The 13,427-nt window shown below is 39.2% G+C and overlaps 1 protein-coding gene across 27 annotated transcripts in view; it reads left to right on the top strand.

Annotated features, from left to right (window-relative positions):
- mbl (splicing regulator muscleblind) overlaps positions 1-13,427 on the top strand; it is a 262,579-nt gene that overhangs the window by 126,815 nt on the left and 122,337 nt on the right. For 26 of the 27 annotated variants that reach the window (XR_012457220.1, XR_012457221.1, XR_012457219.1 and 23 more), the window contains one exon: positions 6,421-7,561. Coding sequence is in view for 21 of the 27 variants with exons in the window: in XM_074123940.1 (XP_073980041.1) it covers positions 7,376-7,561 (186 nt within the window). In the remaining 6 variants the exon portion in view is untranslated. Of the gene's footprint in view, positions 1-2,436; positions 2,640-6,420; positions 7,562-13,427 lie in introns of those variants that run through there. The other variant, XM_074123930.1, reaches the window with a different exon arrangement.

Genomic DNA, 13,427 nt, shown 5'->3' with positions numbered 1-13,427 from the left:
ATCGACGTTTCGATTGTAGGGTCCGGGATATTCTTTTTGTTAAGTGTATCGTATCAAAATAGTAATGAACTGAGGAAATTTTCTATTTCTGCGGCATAAATTTTATAAATACCCTAAAATAACGTTCCAATTGGTAAATGTTGAAACAAAATTGTAACAAATCTGCAGATAAACAACGTATATAATGACCTTGATGGGACCTTGGATCGAAATGTGATGATCCAGCTTCCGGCATGGTTTCTTTTGCGGTAGATTTGCTTCACCCACCATTTTCTATGAACCATTTTATTCGGACTTTGGGGACATCAACGGATACCTCAGTTTCAAAATGGTTTTAGAGAAAGGAAAAAGAGTAGCTCCGAAGTTTCAAACTGCTCAGTTTACTAGCGCAACAATTGCCGTAATTCTTAATCTAGTCAGCATAATGCAATGTCCCCCCACCTCTAGAGTTCTACTCTCCCCACTACTAGAGCTACTGCTTCCACAATAATACATCCTACCAGGGCCAAGCGCGGCTGGTTGATTATTTTCTAATAATAGAACATTGCATTCTATGGATGGAAAGCTTTGTTATGATATGAACACCTCACACTGAACTTGTGCACTCAGTCTTATGCACACTGATATATTCACTGCTTGGAAGCTGATTTCGGATTTCTTAACTTGCCGCTTCTTTCGCTAATTCCGGCTCTGTCAGCTGTCTAGCGAACTAGTTAAAGCCACTGCCTTCTATATTGTATATACCGACAGTTTGGTTGTCATGAGTTGGCTGTGTTAGCGCAACACTTGATACTGAGTCACGGTTACCTTGGTAAGGAGTATGTATATGAAGTGTGTTCGTGAGTGTTAGTGAGAGAGAAAGAAAGACTCCAGCACAATAACTTGGAGAGAGAGAGAGAGCATTATATTGAGAAGGCATTGTCATTGTCCAGCTCCTGATGACAATAGGTCCGCCGCATCAAGCAGATCTCCTTCCTCCAGCTTCCTGGTCATCGCCCCCACCACCTCATCTTGCCAGTCTTCCTTGAAGGTCACCTTCACTTAAAATGTTGCTACAGCTGCAAGTGGCAATATTTCATCTCTGTAAACTAGTTAAGCTTGATTTCTCTTCTAAAAAAGTTAAAGATTCAGAAATGTGTTAAAGTTCCCCTTATAGATTGGATATGACCCCAATCCTAAGCTAACGGATTTGAACCAGAAGTAAATAAATTGAACGTTTAGTTAATCCTTTAATAAGTTAGTTGATATGGTGGTTATCAGCCCTTTGTTAGAATCTAAGTTTGTGCACAAAGCGGAAACAGAAATCAATGGAGAAAATTCCTTAAACAAAACACAGGAAAATTAGTTTTGAAAATAATTTTCTTCGCTTTTTACTCTAGAATGCCACGTGGCTGCGACTTTCTCTAAAGTGAACTAAAGATAGAACCGGGGTCACCTCTGCAACGGAGAAACTCTACTTTCAGAGAAGTGCCCCTTGTAGGAGGCTAATCTACTTGAATATAAACTTGTTGGAACTGTTTGTCAGAGAATCGCATAAACCCTAACACTACTTCCGTTGTAAGCATTCTCTCCAAACTTTGATACTTTGCTACTTTTTATAAATCTTTGGTGACTTCAATTTAATTTTACTTATTAAAATACTTTTATTATAAAAGCAAACGACTCCTGCTGGAAAAATTAATTTTAAAAGTGATTGGTCTTCGGCCGAGTTGGTGTGCAGAAAACTAAAAAAGAATCCTTCGAGAGATTGGCTCTTTTATCGAGAAATTTGTTAAGAATTGGAGCATTAGCTTCGCATTTAATTTTCATTAATTTGCGGAAGCCTTCCTCCACTTCCCGCCAAGGCTAAAATAAAAACATTTCCTGGATAAATACTAAAAAGTTATAAATACCAATAATAAATCAATTTCTAAGTAATCGATGGAAGTTGAGAAAATGGAAACAATAAATCTTCGGAATATCCGTATTTCTGGTCTTGATTTCGGAATTTCATTAACTCACTGGTCAATGATGGGATTACACATGCAGGTGGAAAAGGGTTTGGAGTAAGCCTAAAGCCAGAACGCCATTGCTTTGTTTCAAACAAGGACAAACGCAGACATTCACAGGGTGACGGAAGTAACATATGAGGAGGGAGAGAGGAGTTTCCTAAACTTCATCATTCTACTCAAGAACCTCCGCAGAAAGGTGAAATTAGGAAATGTTCACGATTTGCTGCCAGTACTGGTATTCATAGTCAGCAAGTCAAGAATTGGCGCTGGGTTTTGTAGCGTTTTCCTGCGGTGATCGTGTGTCGAGGAGGGAACTGAATGTTTATCTCAGTCTGAGTTGATACGGGTGTGGAGTGGGAGCGCAGCGGTGGCCAGCGATTGGTGCAGAGCCATGGAGTGTGAGACTGTCCAGGGCCTTGAACCCTCTCCCTTTCTCTCAGCCTGTCCGCCAGGAACTCAGTGTTGGTGAGTCGAGTCACTAAGTGCGGGTTGTCGCTAAACTCTTTGTCGCTCACCTTTCCAGTTCTTCACTCTGTTCGCTCTCGTTTTGTGTGTGTTGTGATTTCTTCTTAGTTTTCCAATCCATTTCCAAGAAACTGTGTGTAACTGAAAGACCTGACCATCAGCTTCCCAGTTCATCATGCGCAGGTAACAGGCACATTTCATGTATTTGGACGCTGTTTGTTTGCTACCATTAGCTAATTACAAATATTTTACATGGCCACCACCCCCCTCTTACTCCTTTCATTACACCGAGTTAGTTTGGGTACAAAGAATTGAAATTTATTTACTTTGAGAGTTCTTGAATCTAAGTGTAGAAATGATGAGGCCTTACAAGCTAGATGATAGTGTGCATTGGGGCAGCTTCTATAGTTAGCTACATCTGGAGTGCCATACAGTGGTATATGACAACTTAAGTTAAAGACATCGGTTTAAGGTGAGAGAACAAGTGGACAGAAACACATCTCAAAGTTCTCTTGGCCGAGTTTTGAATACGCAAGAGCAGCAATGGCAGGATGTTCTTAAAGAATCTCTGCTGAGATTTATGGCAAAAACTTCCACGCTGCTGTTATTCCTTTCCGTCCACGAACTGTCTGACCAAACCGAGCCCTCACATTCTCTTATATAACCCAGAAATGTTTCTTCATATTTGAAGAAAAGCAATGAGCCTACAAACGCGACTTTCCCATGAAGTGTTACTTCAGAAGCAACCCAACTACACACACACACACACACACACACACACACACACACACACACACACACACAGTGGATCTACTATTTGAAACATATTTCCAGAAAATTCTATTGGTAAGGACTTCAGAGCGTTGGTAGCTGGTTCGGCTTCTTACTGCAATGAAAGGCCCTGCATGTTACACTCTAATGAGAGATAAAAGTGATGTTAAATTGCCTAGTTTGAGGAGTTACCTGATCAGAAGTGACTGAACTATTTATCGCGGCATTTTGTGAGTACTTAGTATTGTGTTAGCTACTGGTATGTGACCCGCTTGTCTTGTTTTGAAGGTAGAAACCCGGATACCCGGTCAGACATCATTTTTACCCGGTTATTTGACAAAACTATCGAAAAGTGCCAAATAAATTTGCAGAACGCTATACGCAAAATTTGTAAAACATGATTTGTGGAAAATATTTTCAGCCTCCCTGACTCATCTGCATCCGCTGATAAAAGTAAATTCTCAACGGTGAATAACAACAATCAACAATGAATCAGCAGCAACAGCTTCTGCTGCTCAGGACTGGGTTATAAAGAATTCTACATCCCAATTCAAAATATAAAATTTCAAAACAGATACCGGATTCGAGTTGAAAGTAATTACCGCCAATTGATTTTCCAGTTTATTTCCACGCAAATAAAAGCCAAAGTCTAAACTTAGATTTATCACTGATTTCTGTTAAGTTTGGAAGTACGATTTGTGGATGTTAGGGATTAGCCTGGTTCTCTCCAAGTCCTTAGGGTTGTTCGTCCTCCAAAGTAGGCGGGTTCTCTAGAAATAGCTGTCATCCTGTACACAAGATATTTTATTGTGGATATTTCCAGTTCTCTGCAGCATTGTGCTCCTACGCCGAAATGCAGCTCTTTATTTTGGAAAACATATATCTTACTCAATACAGACTTACTGGCGTCCATAGAAACGTGGCAAGTAATTGATTGAGGATAGATGAATACCACTGGAGTCTAAAGCAATGAGGGCTCAGGAGCTTTCTGAGTGTCCGGTACTTAATTTCAGTGTAATGAGTGGAGTTTAGTCTCGTCTCGAGCTTCAGTTACTAAAACTTATTTTGCTAATTTTTTAAATTTACTAATTGCTGATTAGTGTGCTGTTTGGTCGTTTCAATTGTAGGCGTCTAGTGAGGAGGCGTTATTTCCTGTTTTGCCCAAACTTCCGAAATTTTTCCTTTCAAGAAATTTTCCCGCTTAAAAATAAAATAAAATAAAATTACAGAAAGTTCAAGCCAAGAGGTATCACTAGGAAGTTAGCTATAATTAACGTTTAAAACCTTTACATCCGTTTGAACTCTTTTCAGTGAAGGTCTCTAGTGGGGTCTGGAGAGTCCTGACCAGATACAATGTCGGAAGTAATTTGTCCATGAGAACTGTAATTCTGGTAGCTGGAAAGAGTAATCGTATCAGCTGATCCGTCAGCTGTTAATTAAGGCCAGCTGGAATATTATGTAACTATATATTTCGTTTTTGTATGTTTCTACCGTTTTCGCTGGAAACATTCTTATTAATGCTATGCTAATGATATGTGTGAACCTCCCGGCAGTGTGCTTGAGATGGCGGACCCACTGCGAGGGTGGGGGTCATACATCGACCGGTGTAACTCCTGTGTGGGTGAATAAGTAATCATCCAGCGCTATTACGTATAACAGTCACCTGAAGGGGCCGACAATAGCTGATAGTAAGGTAACTAAGGGTCAGCTGGGGACAATGTGTGGAATACATTAGTGCGGCCTGTAGTTCTGTGGCCAAACTGGTTCTACCAGCCAAGACATCTCTAGTTGGCTGCCCCTTTAGCAACCGCTCTTACCTCAATCTCTTACCAGCAAAATATCTTGCCAGTGATATATATTTTTAACTCGGCGTTTTACTTCATGCGAGATATTCCGAAGATTTTTTTACCTTTTATTAGCTTTCTCTTGTTCATCTAGGAGAATTTTCGAAATTTTGGTTTCCCCGGAAATACTAGTTTGCTGACTCCGGAAACGAAAGGAAAAGGTTTGGATATTTGTTTGCGCGTTTATTGCTCGAAAACAACAGGTTGCATAAAGCTTAAACCTAGTCTTGTATATGGTTCGACTATTGTTGCCATGGTTACTCCTTTTGAGGACTGAATCTTTCCTTCTTTAATCGCTAGAGATAAGATCTAATCTCTACAAGAGATACTGAAATATCAACACTGAAGCAAGTGTATTCTGAGGAAATCAGATCTACTTCCAGCTCTGGAATCCTCCTAAAACCACTAAACAAATGGAATTCGAGTGGTGAAATAGAAACTTCAAATAATAGGCCTTCAGACACATTCCTTTTTACCTTAATTTCTTCAAAGCCTGTGACTAGAAATACAATTACCTGGTGATAGTGTCTGACATTAAACTGTACTGTCAGATTAATGCACACCTGCGGTCGGAATTGGGATGATCGCCTCTCCAGTCAGGATTATGGTTATTTTTGTAAATATCCTCGGCTTGGATCTCGCTATTCACTGTGTTGCTGCATACTGCAACAACAAACACACTCTTAAGAAATGGTAGTTTTCATGTATTTCCTTCTCTGGTTGATGACTCAGAGAACCCAAACGAACATCCAATAGTTTGGAGTCTTCACCAATAATATCAGTTTTGAGGCGCATCAGAGATCGAAAATGCGCTATTAGAAAGTACTCACTCAATTTGTAAACAAAATATTACCAAGACGAAAAATGGCCGCTGAAGGTGAAAAGGTAGGTTCCGTTTGGGTGGCGTCAGCTGATCCGGCCTTAACCGAATGAATTTTTCATGTTTTGTGGGGGGGGGAGAATTTCCTCAAAAAGGGGGTTTTAATTGGCCTGATTGAGTGATTGCATACTATAGAACTCATTTTCTTAGGAGAATTCGATTAATTCGAGAATTCGTCTGGTGGACGCTCGGCATCCCTCTAGCGTGCCATTCCAGTGTAACCGACCAATTTACTTTACTGGATCAATTTTTTATTGAGACTGATTTAGTTTCCGAAATTTGGATTTCGTCGAGTGTGCATGGGTTGGTAATTTGAGCGTTTAAAGAGAAGGTCGTGTTAGTGATCTCAGCTGATTGTTATGTTTTACGATATGTTGTTTCTTAAATATAAAAATATTCTTTGTTTAAGTGCTGATTGGTAATTAGTTAAACTTCAGTTCAGTTTACGTAAGTTTTTTGTGTGTTGCAGAAAGCTGACAAGCGCAGGCCAGCACAGTATGAAGCGTTAGCAGGCTTCACCACGAAAGCTCCACTTGCTCACTGAGAAACGTCCTTGCCTAGCGTCGCACGGCTCAACACCCCATCCTGCTGAACACCAACAATACTTTCTAAACAGGACTAGCAAGAAGAAACGTTAAGAGAACAGTCGCATAACTAGTCAAAGAACTGGAGTACTGTCGACCATCAGAGAAGAGATATTCTGGTGCCCTCTCACTTAGCATCGTTTGGTGGACCAACAAGATCTGTCCTACATACTGATCCCAAATCCTACTTCACGCTGCCCGAGTTTTCCAAAATCCTTTCACTTTACGATCGCTGCTCTTCCTAATCCAGCGCCGAATAATTCGGCCTACACCCCCATGACCTAGATTTGCAACCATTTTGGCCGCTACCCCTTTCCCACTCTATCTCTGTCTCTCTCCCCTCTGCTCTATCCCTCCACCACTCTCTCTCTCGCACCCCCGCCCACCTCACACCATACAAACACATACACACCACATCCTCTCACAACATTCTTCGCGCGAGCAAAGAAACGCCCGTTTGTTTTCCATCTATTTGTCTTCATTTTCCGTTCAAGTTCTTGCCTCGCACAGTTATCCCCTTTGTCACAACTACTCCCCACACAGCCACGCCGTAACCTCCGAGAGAGAGACAACTTCATTTCTTCTTTCTACTACATTCACTTAAGTAAAGAGAGACGGAGAAAGAATCTTATAAGAAAAGTAAATAGGAAAATTCTTTATTTTTAATAAGGAAATTTATTAATTTATAATTTTAAATAATCAATTATTTAAGAAAATAATTTCAACGGAAATAATCGTCATAAGAGCTAAGAATAAAGGAAATAGTAATATATACATATATATAGACAGAGAGAGTGAGAGAGAGTGAGAGAGTAAAAGCAGTAGAGGAAGAAATTAAGCATGGCCATGGTGAACATGAACAACCTTCTAAACGGCAAGGACTCCAGATGGCTGCAACTGGAGGTGTGTCGCGAGTTCCAGCGCAACAAGTGCTCCCGGCCGGACACCGAGTGCAAGTTCGCACATCCACCGGCCAACGTGGAGGTGCAGAACGGCCGAGTGACCGCCTGCTACGATAGTATTAAGGTAAGCAACAGCCAACTATTTATTATATTCTGAAAGATCATTGAGAGAAATTAAGTAGATGACCGTTTGATTTATTGAAAGACTGAAATCGGGCTAATGGCACTCACCCATTCGGACACCTCCGAGATTGCGATCTGATGTTTTGTGACCCCACTGTTGAAAAGGGAACAACAACTCACCCAGATTCTCTGGGATAGTTTTAGAAAAAGTGGTAGAAGCCGGCAGTTTGAGATAAGGATGGCGTCAAATTAAGGATATCCCACCAGAACCTTTTCGCTGTTAACCATCTTCGAACTCTCTTGCAGCTGTACCCATTCAGGTAGTTTCTCCATCCCTGAACGGGATTCTTAAATTAAGCTTTTCGTGTATTTCTGCAATCTCTGTCTGGAAAATCCAAAGGTTTTTAAGGCTGCTCTGGGAAATAATATGAAGGTCTTTCCTTTTGGTTTGAAATTTTAATAGAGAGCATTTTCATAGCAGTTTAGTCGCGGCGTAATCAATGGAACAATTTGGTATAAATTTGGTCTAAAGTCTCTTTAGTACAGATTCAAAGTTTGAAAACAATTTGTTTCCGTTAGACAGTAGTTTTAGTTTTCATTTTCCTCCCAAACAAAGTTAGTTAGACGAGCTCCATTACCATTGGTTACAGCTCTGTTGCGTAAATAATTAGGCGAAGGCAACTTTATTCAGTAAAATTTACAAGAGCAGTAAACTGACCACTGTAACTGCGAAAATAGAAGTAAGCAAGGGTCGTTTTTTAAGCATTACGTTCTATAATTATTATTTTCCAGAATCAGTTGGTAGCAGTTGTTACAAGTTGTGTAAGTGAAAGTCAACAACTGCCTTCCGGTGTCTGGCCTCCCATTGCGCTGTATACATGGATCAGAAGACATGTAGCAAGTTGTTCATCTTTGGCTCTTATTTCAGCTGATTAATTTCTCTAACTTTACCTGTAATACTAAAACTATGACCGGAATTAAATTTATACAGGAAACGTCCGCTGTGTGATATTTCGAATATGAAAAAGTTGATTTTAAAAAATTGTGTGTTGGAACGCTTTAGCACAAAACCGCAAAGCGCAAGAAATCAAAAACAGCTGATAGTGTGATTGCATAATGACATTCATGACCCAGACCACTTTAGGTCACTAAAATAAACTCAAGGGAGTTTAAACTTACTTGAGCTTAATTAATAAAAAGAAACAACCAGAAAGTAAGTTGAAAGAAAAGCTGCTATTGAGAAAATATTTTTAAAAAAGATATCGATTTAAGAATTGGCTAGAATGTTTTTGTTCTCTATTCTCGGATTAATTTTGGTATTAATTTGCATTTAGTATGAGTGTTCACAGCGGAATGTTTGCTCCAATTCTAGCAATCAGCTGGTTTAGAGTCGCCCCTTATCTCTCCTTCACTTTCACTTTCCAATTTTAGAAATTTTCAGTCGATCCTAACTGAACTCGATAGCTATTTATCGTTTGATTTCTAGTTGAAGGCGTTGTTATGAAAATCGGATGTGACAAATCTCTTACTAAATTTGATAGAGTTAATGAATTTGACAATTTTTTAAGCTCCTCGTGAGAATGAATTGAAAGCCTAGATAGTGCGTAACTATCCAGTCACAATGTTAACGCCAGTAATTCAATACACTTCTGCTCAAGTGTTTTGTTATATCAACCAACCTGAAAACATTACTTTCATTCCATTTGTACTAACTGTTCAGCTTTAGTTTAGCAGTTACCTACTTAAAATTTAAAGCATCTTAAAATTTGTGGTAAACGTAATCTGCTTGAGTAGGACATGTTCCCGCCTGCATAAACTCTAAGCAGCGAAGTTTGCTTGTTGGAACTTGTCGCTAAGAACCGAAGAATGCACTAAGTTGAAATCAGTGCAGCCATTTTGACAGTTCAAGAGGTCACAGCGTATAGACAAGCCAACATTAACACAATTGCACTGAACGATTTACTTTTGTCCACAATAGTGATTGGTAAATCGAAATGGTTGTGCTTCTTAAAACTTGGTTAGGATTAACTCCTGGTATGTTCCATTTCTGGGGACGGTCCTCCAGGATGTCATTCCAGTGCACTGTACGCTTTCCCAAACTGTATATTGTTAGCAAAAAGCAAGTATGTTTTCGTAAGTTTAGTAGAAATTCAAAATTATTATAGTTAGTGATTGTCGTGTTTATTTATATTTATTTTCTAGTACTAACTCTGTAAGAAAAAATATTTTAATGGCGATTTGAGATTTTGTATTTCAACCGGGAATACAGGTTTTAATATCGCATCTGTCCCAGAAAAAAGTGGATTTCGGGACCTGGTTTTGCGTTTCTCTTTCCTCCCCTCACCCTAATGAGAGGGACTTTTATATTTCTCTTTATCAGGTTCCATACATAGCACATATTGCACTTTTTCTTAAAACTACTTTCATTTTACAGTTACATAAAATTTTATAATTTTAATAAGAACTATATAGTGTATAAATATAATATATTTATATACTACATATATAATATATAAATATGTATATAATACGATATATAAAACTGTTAGTGAATTTAGTAAATTAATTTATTTTATTGGTCATAAATTATTTATTTGGAACAATATAATTACAAGTTAAAATGGTAAAACCATAAAAAGGTAATAACGGAAAACTAAATACTAAATTTGACATTGATTTTAGGAAAACAATCGATTCGTATTGAGATTTTTTATTAGAAATAATATACAGGGTGTTCAGCATAAGACTACAGTAACTTCGGGAGGCGATTCTGGGCATCATTTGAAACAAAAAATTCCATATAAACTATGGCTCGATGAGCTATGGCTAATGAGCTTATTAAAATAACTGTAGCTTTAATAGTATGAGAAATATAGACCACTTTTTGCTAAAAAGTAGTAACACCTTGAAAAAACATAAAATTAAAAATATCTATAAAATGGAACCGAATCGAGCCATAGTTTATATGGAATTTTTTGTTGCAAATGATGCCCAGAATCGCCTCCCGAAGTTACCGTAGTCTTATGCTGAACACCCTGTAATATATATGTGTGTGTGTTTGTGTGTGTGTGACTGTGTTGGTGAGGGCGAGTGTCGATGCCTCTAACTAGAAAAATAAAAGCGGATACTGCTGGTTAGATATTCTGTGAACTCTTGTATTCAAGTGTAGTTCTTGTGGCTTCAAGTTCCTCCGATATCGATTTTCAGGTCGCCAGATTTTGTTCATGACGGATCAGTGACGTAAGATGGAGGGAAATGCAGTTTTGGTTTTGATAGGGAAGTAACGAAACACCATTTCCTGCTACTTGCTGATATTCGTGACACTAAATCAATCTTATAATTTTGCTTATAATGCAATAAACATTTTTCTAACCAAATAATGGGAAAACTCGCTCGACTGCAAATTCTCAGCTTTAAGTGACAATTGTGTCCAGAGTGAATTCCTACTTAACATTTATCGCATTCAGCGATTCAGAGTGTCCAAAAATGTCAATCAATGATTAGGTTAATATGAAATATTTTGTTCAAGTAAAACTGGCCACTCGTATAACAAACTTTAAACTTTTTGCTCCCACCATTTTGTAAGATCAGCATTGCTTTCTTACACGATCCTTTTTTGCAGGTTTAATACAGTGTTACCAGAATAGTGTGAAAACAATTTTATGGAATTCAGGTTAGATGTCGTTGATTGCGTCGGTCCTTGCGCCCATCTTCTTGATTTCCGGTCTTTACAAGAAACGGAAACGTTGTGAAGTGTGCAGTCTGCTCACTCCTTCCCTCTTATTAATTAAATGTGACGATTTTTAGACCTAAAATTAGGTTTTTGTTTTTTACACATATATTAAAGGGTTGTTCGCTAAATTAGAGGGTAACCTAACGACAAACGTTAAGCGTTCAGTGCAATTCAAGTGTTTGAGATGTCAGTAAGAGTGTATAAGAGTTATTTTGGGAAAGAATTGTGGAGTCTGTGCACAGATTTGTGCAGCGCTCCAATCCCGCGCTGCCTGTCCTGCCCACGCTTGCAATACTACTGCCAATGGTCTGTTGATGCATTTCAAGAGCACTTCTTGCATCCCCCCCTCCTGTTCCCAGAGCCCCCAAAAACGGGCACGCCTCCTTTTATTAGCGAAGTTTGTGGCTTGGCAATTTATTCATGCCGCGGCCCCCTCCGTCGCTGGTAGGAAAGTGCCAGCTCGCTCTGATGCGCCCTTTCACAGAGTTCCTTCGGCGGCCCTGCGCCCCTTCCGCCCTTCCAGACGATTTCCTTCCCCTTTCCCCATTCACTTTCTCTCTCTCTCTCTCTATCACTCTCTCACACACAGAAATAAAGACAAAAGCTTTTTATTATTATTTTTCTTCTTCGTTCGGTCGCTTCTCATCAGCGCTTTGTTCCTTCTCCAAGCCAGTATTCTCTCTCCGCGCTCTCTTCTACCTCAACTTCTTTTTTCTCTCTTTTTGCCTTTCTTAAAAAGGTTACACCAACAAGAAGCTGCTATATATATACGTATATAAACTTTTGGACAAACACATCATCAAACGTCAACAAATTTTCGTGTGTATGATTTGTGATTTCCTCGACTTGAAGAAAGGCCCTTTATCGCTGCTGTTCTTTAATATTTAACTATTAAACTTCAAGGCTGCAGCAAGATTTTGGACCAAACATTCAGCTGATCGATCAGTTATGGTTTCCAATCGGTTTGGCTCAATGATCAATAATCTGGTTATTTTAAGTGAAAAATTTGCAATCTCAACTTCTCTTTTTATCCAGGAAGAGAAAGTGAACGACGAAACTATGAAGCGCAGTCTTTATTTCAATGTCTTTCTGTATGAAAAATATAATTTCATTATGAGATATTTCATTATGAAAGGCATTCTCAAAACATAACCTTTCACTAAAAAACCTACCAACAATCTTGCCTTTACCTAATTTGTAGGGAAGGGGATACGAATTAATCTGTAATAATTTTCAGATAAAAATTTTGGTGAGAATTCGATAGAGATTTAAGCAATTCTTCCGCTTAATTTTTTCAGATAAAGTAATAAACTAGTTTTTAAGTAATTGTGAAATTTCCGAGTATTATAAGATTGCCAAATATCCGCAAGTTCTGGACATCTCTCATTTTGGAGTAGCTGCGAGTGGGAGAAAGTGCGTTGAGTAAAAGGAAGTGCAGCGAGTAAGAGAAGGTAGCGCGAGTAAATAAAGAAGGGGCAAACCCCATTGTTGGCAAATGGTGGACATCATCAGCTGTGTCCGCTTGCAAAACAGCTGTACGAGTATTCTCGTGGGTCGGCCTGGCAGATGATAGCCTTTGTAGGTTCTGTCAGGAAGAGGAAGAAACTGCACTACACGTGTTGTGTCAGTGTGAGGGGCTCGTATGGCTAAGGATGTTACTTCTCGGGGAGGAAAAACCAAGGCCTGAGAGCTTTACCCAGGAGCCACTCTCCAGAATTAAGAGTCTGATTAAACGGACGGGTCTGGAGGGTGAGCTCTAAAGTCGGGGAGCCACAATAGATCCATAGGGGTCGCGGTGGCGCAGGCCTTGAGGCCACCCAAATTTAATCTAATCTAATCTAATTCTCGTGGGTCGATGGAATCAGGTAACTGAACATTTCTGTGCACAATATTGGAACGGAACTCGGTTTGCCACGTCAGACTTTACCCTCACATGTCACTAGCCCTACCAATCATTTTTCTTTCTTTTAATTTTTTACCGACTTCACTCTATCAACGTCACCGAGCGCCCACTCCGCCGCTGAAATCCATTTCATTATTAAACATGTCCGCACACCGGCGTCACGCAACCTTTATCTTCCCTTCATTGTATTTCTTTTTATACGAACCTTTTAGCTAGATAAATATATAACCT

This window comes from Rhodnius prolixus, unplaced genomic scaffold, assembly GCF_049639745.1.
Source record: "Rhodnius prolixus isolate KJV_2025 unplaced genomic scaffold, Rpr scaffold_38, whole genome shotgun sequence".
Taxonomy (NCBI): Eukaryota; Metazoa; Arthropoda; class Insecta; order Hemiptera; family Reduviidae; genus Rhodnius; species Rhodnius prolixus.
The sequence above is the reverse complement of the archived record's forward strand: the minus strand, read 5'-3'. Positions and strand labels throughout refer to the sequence as shown.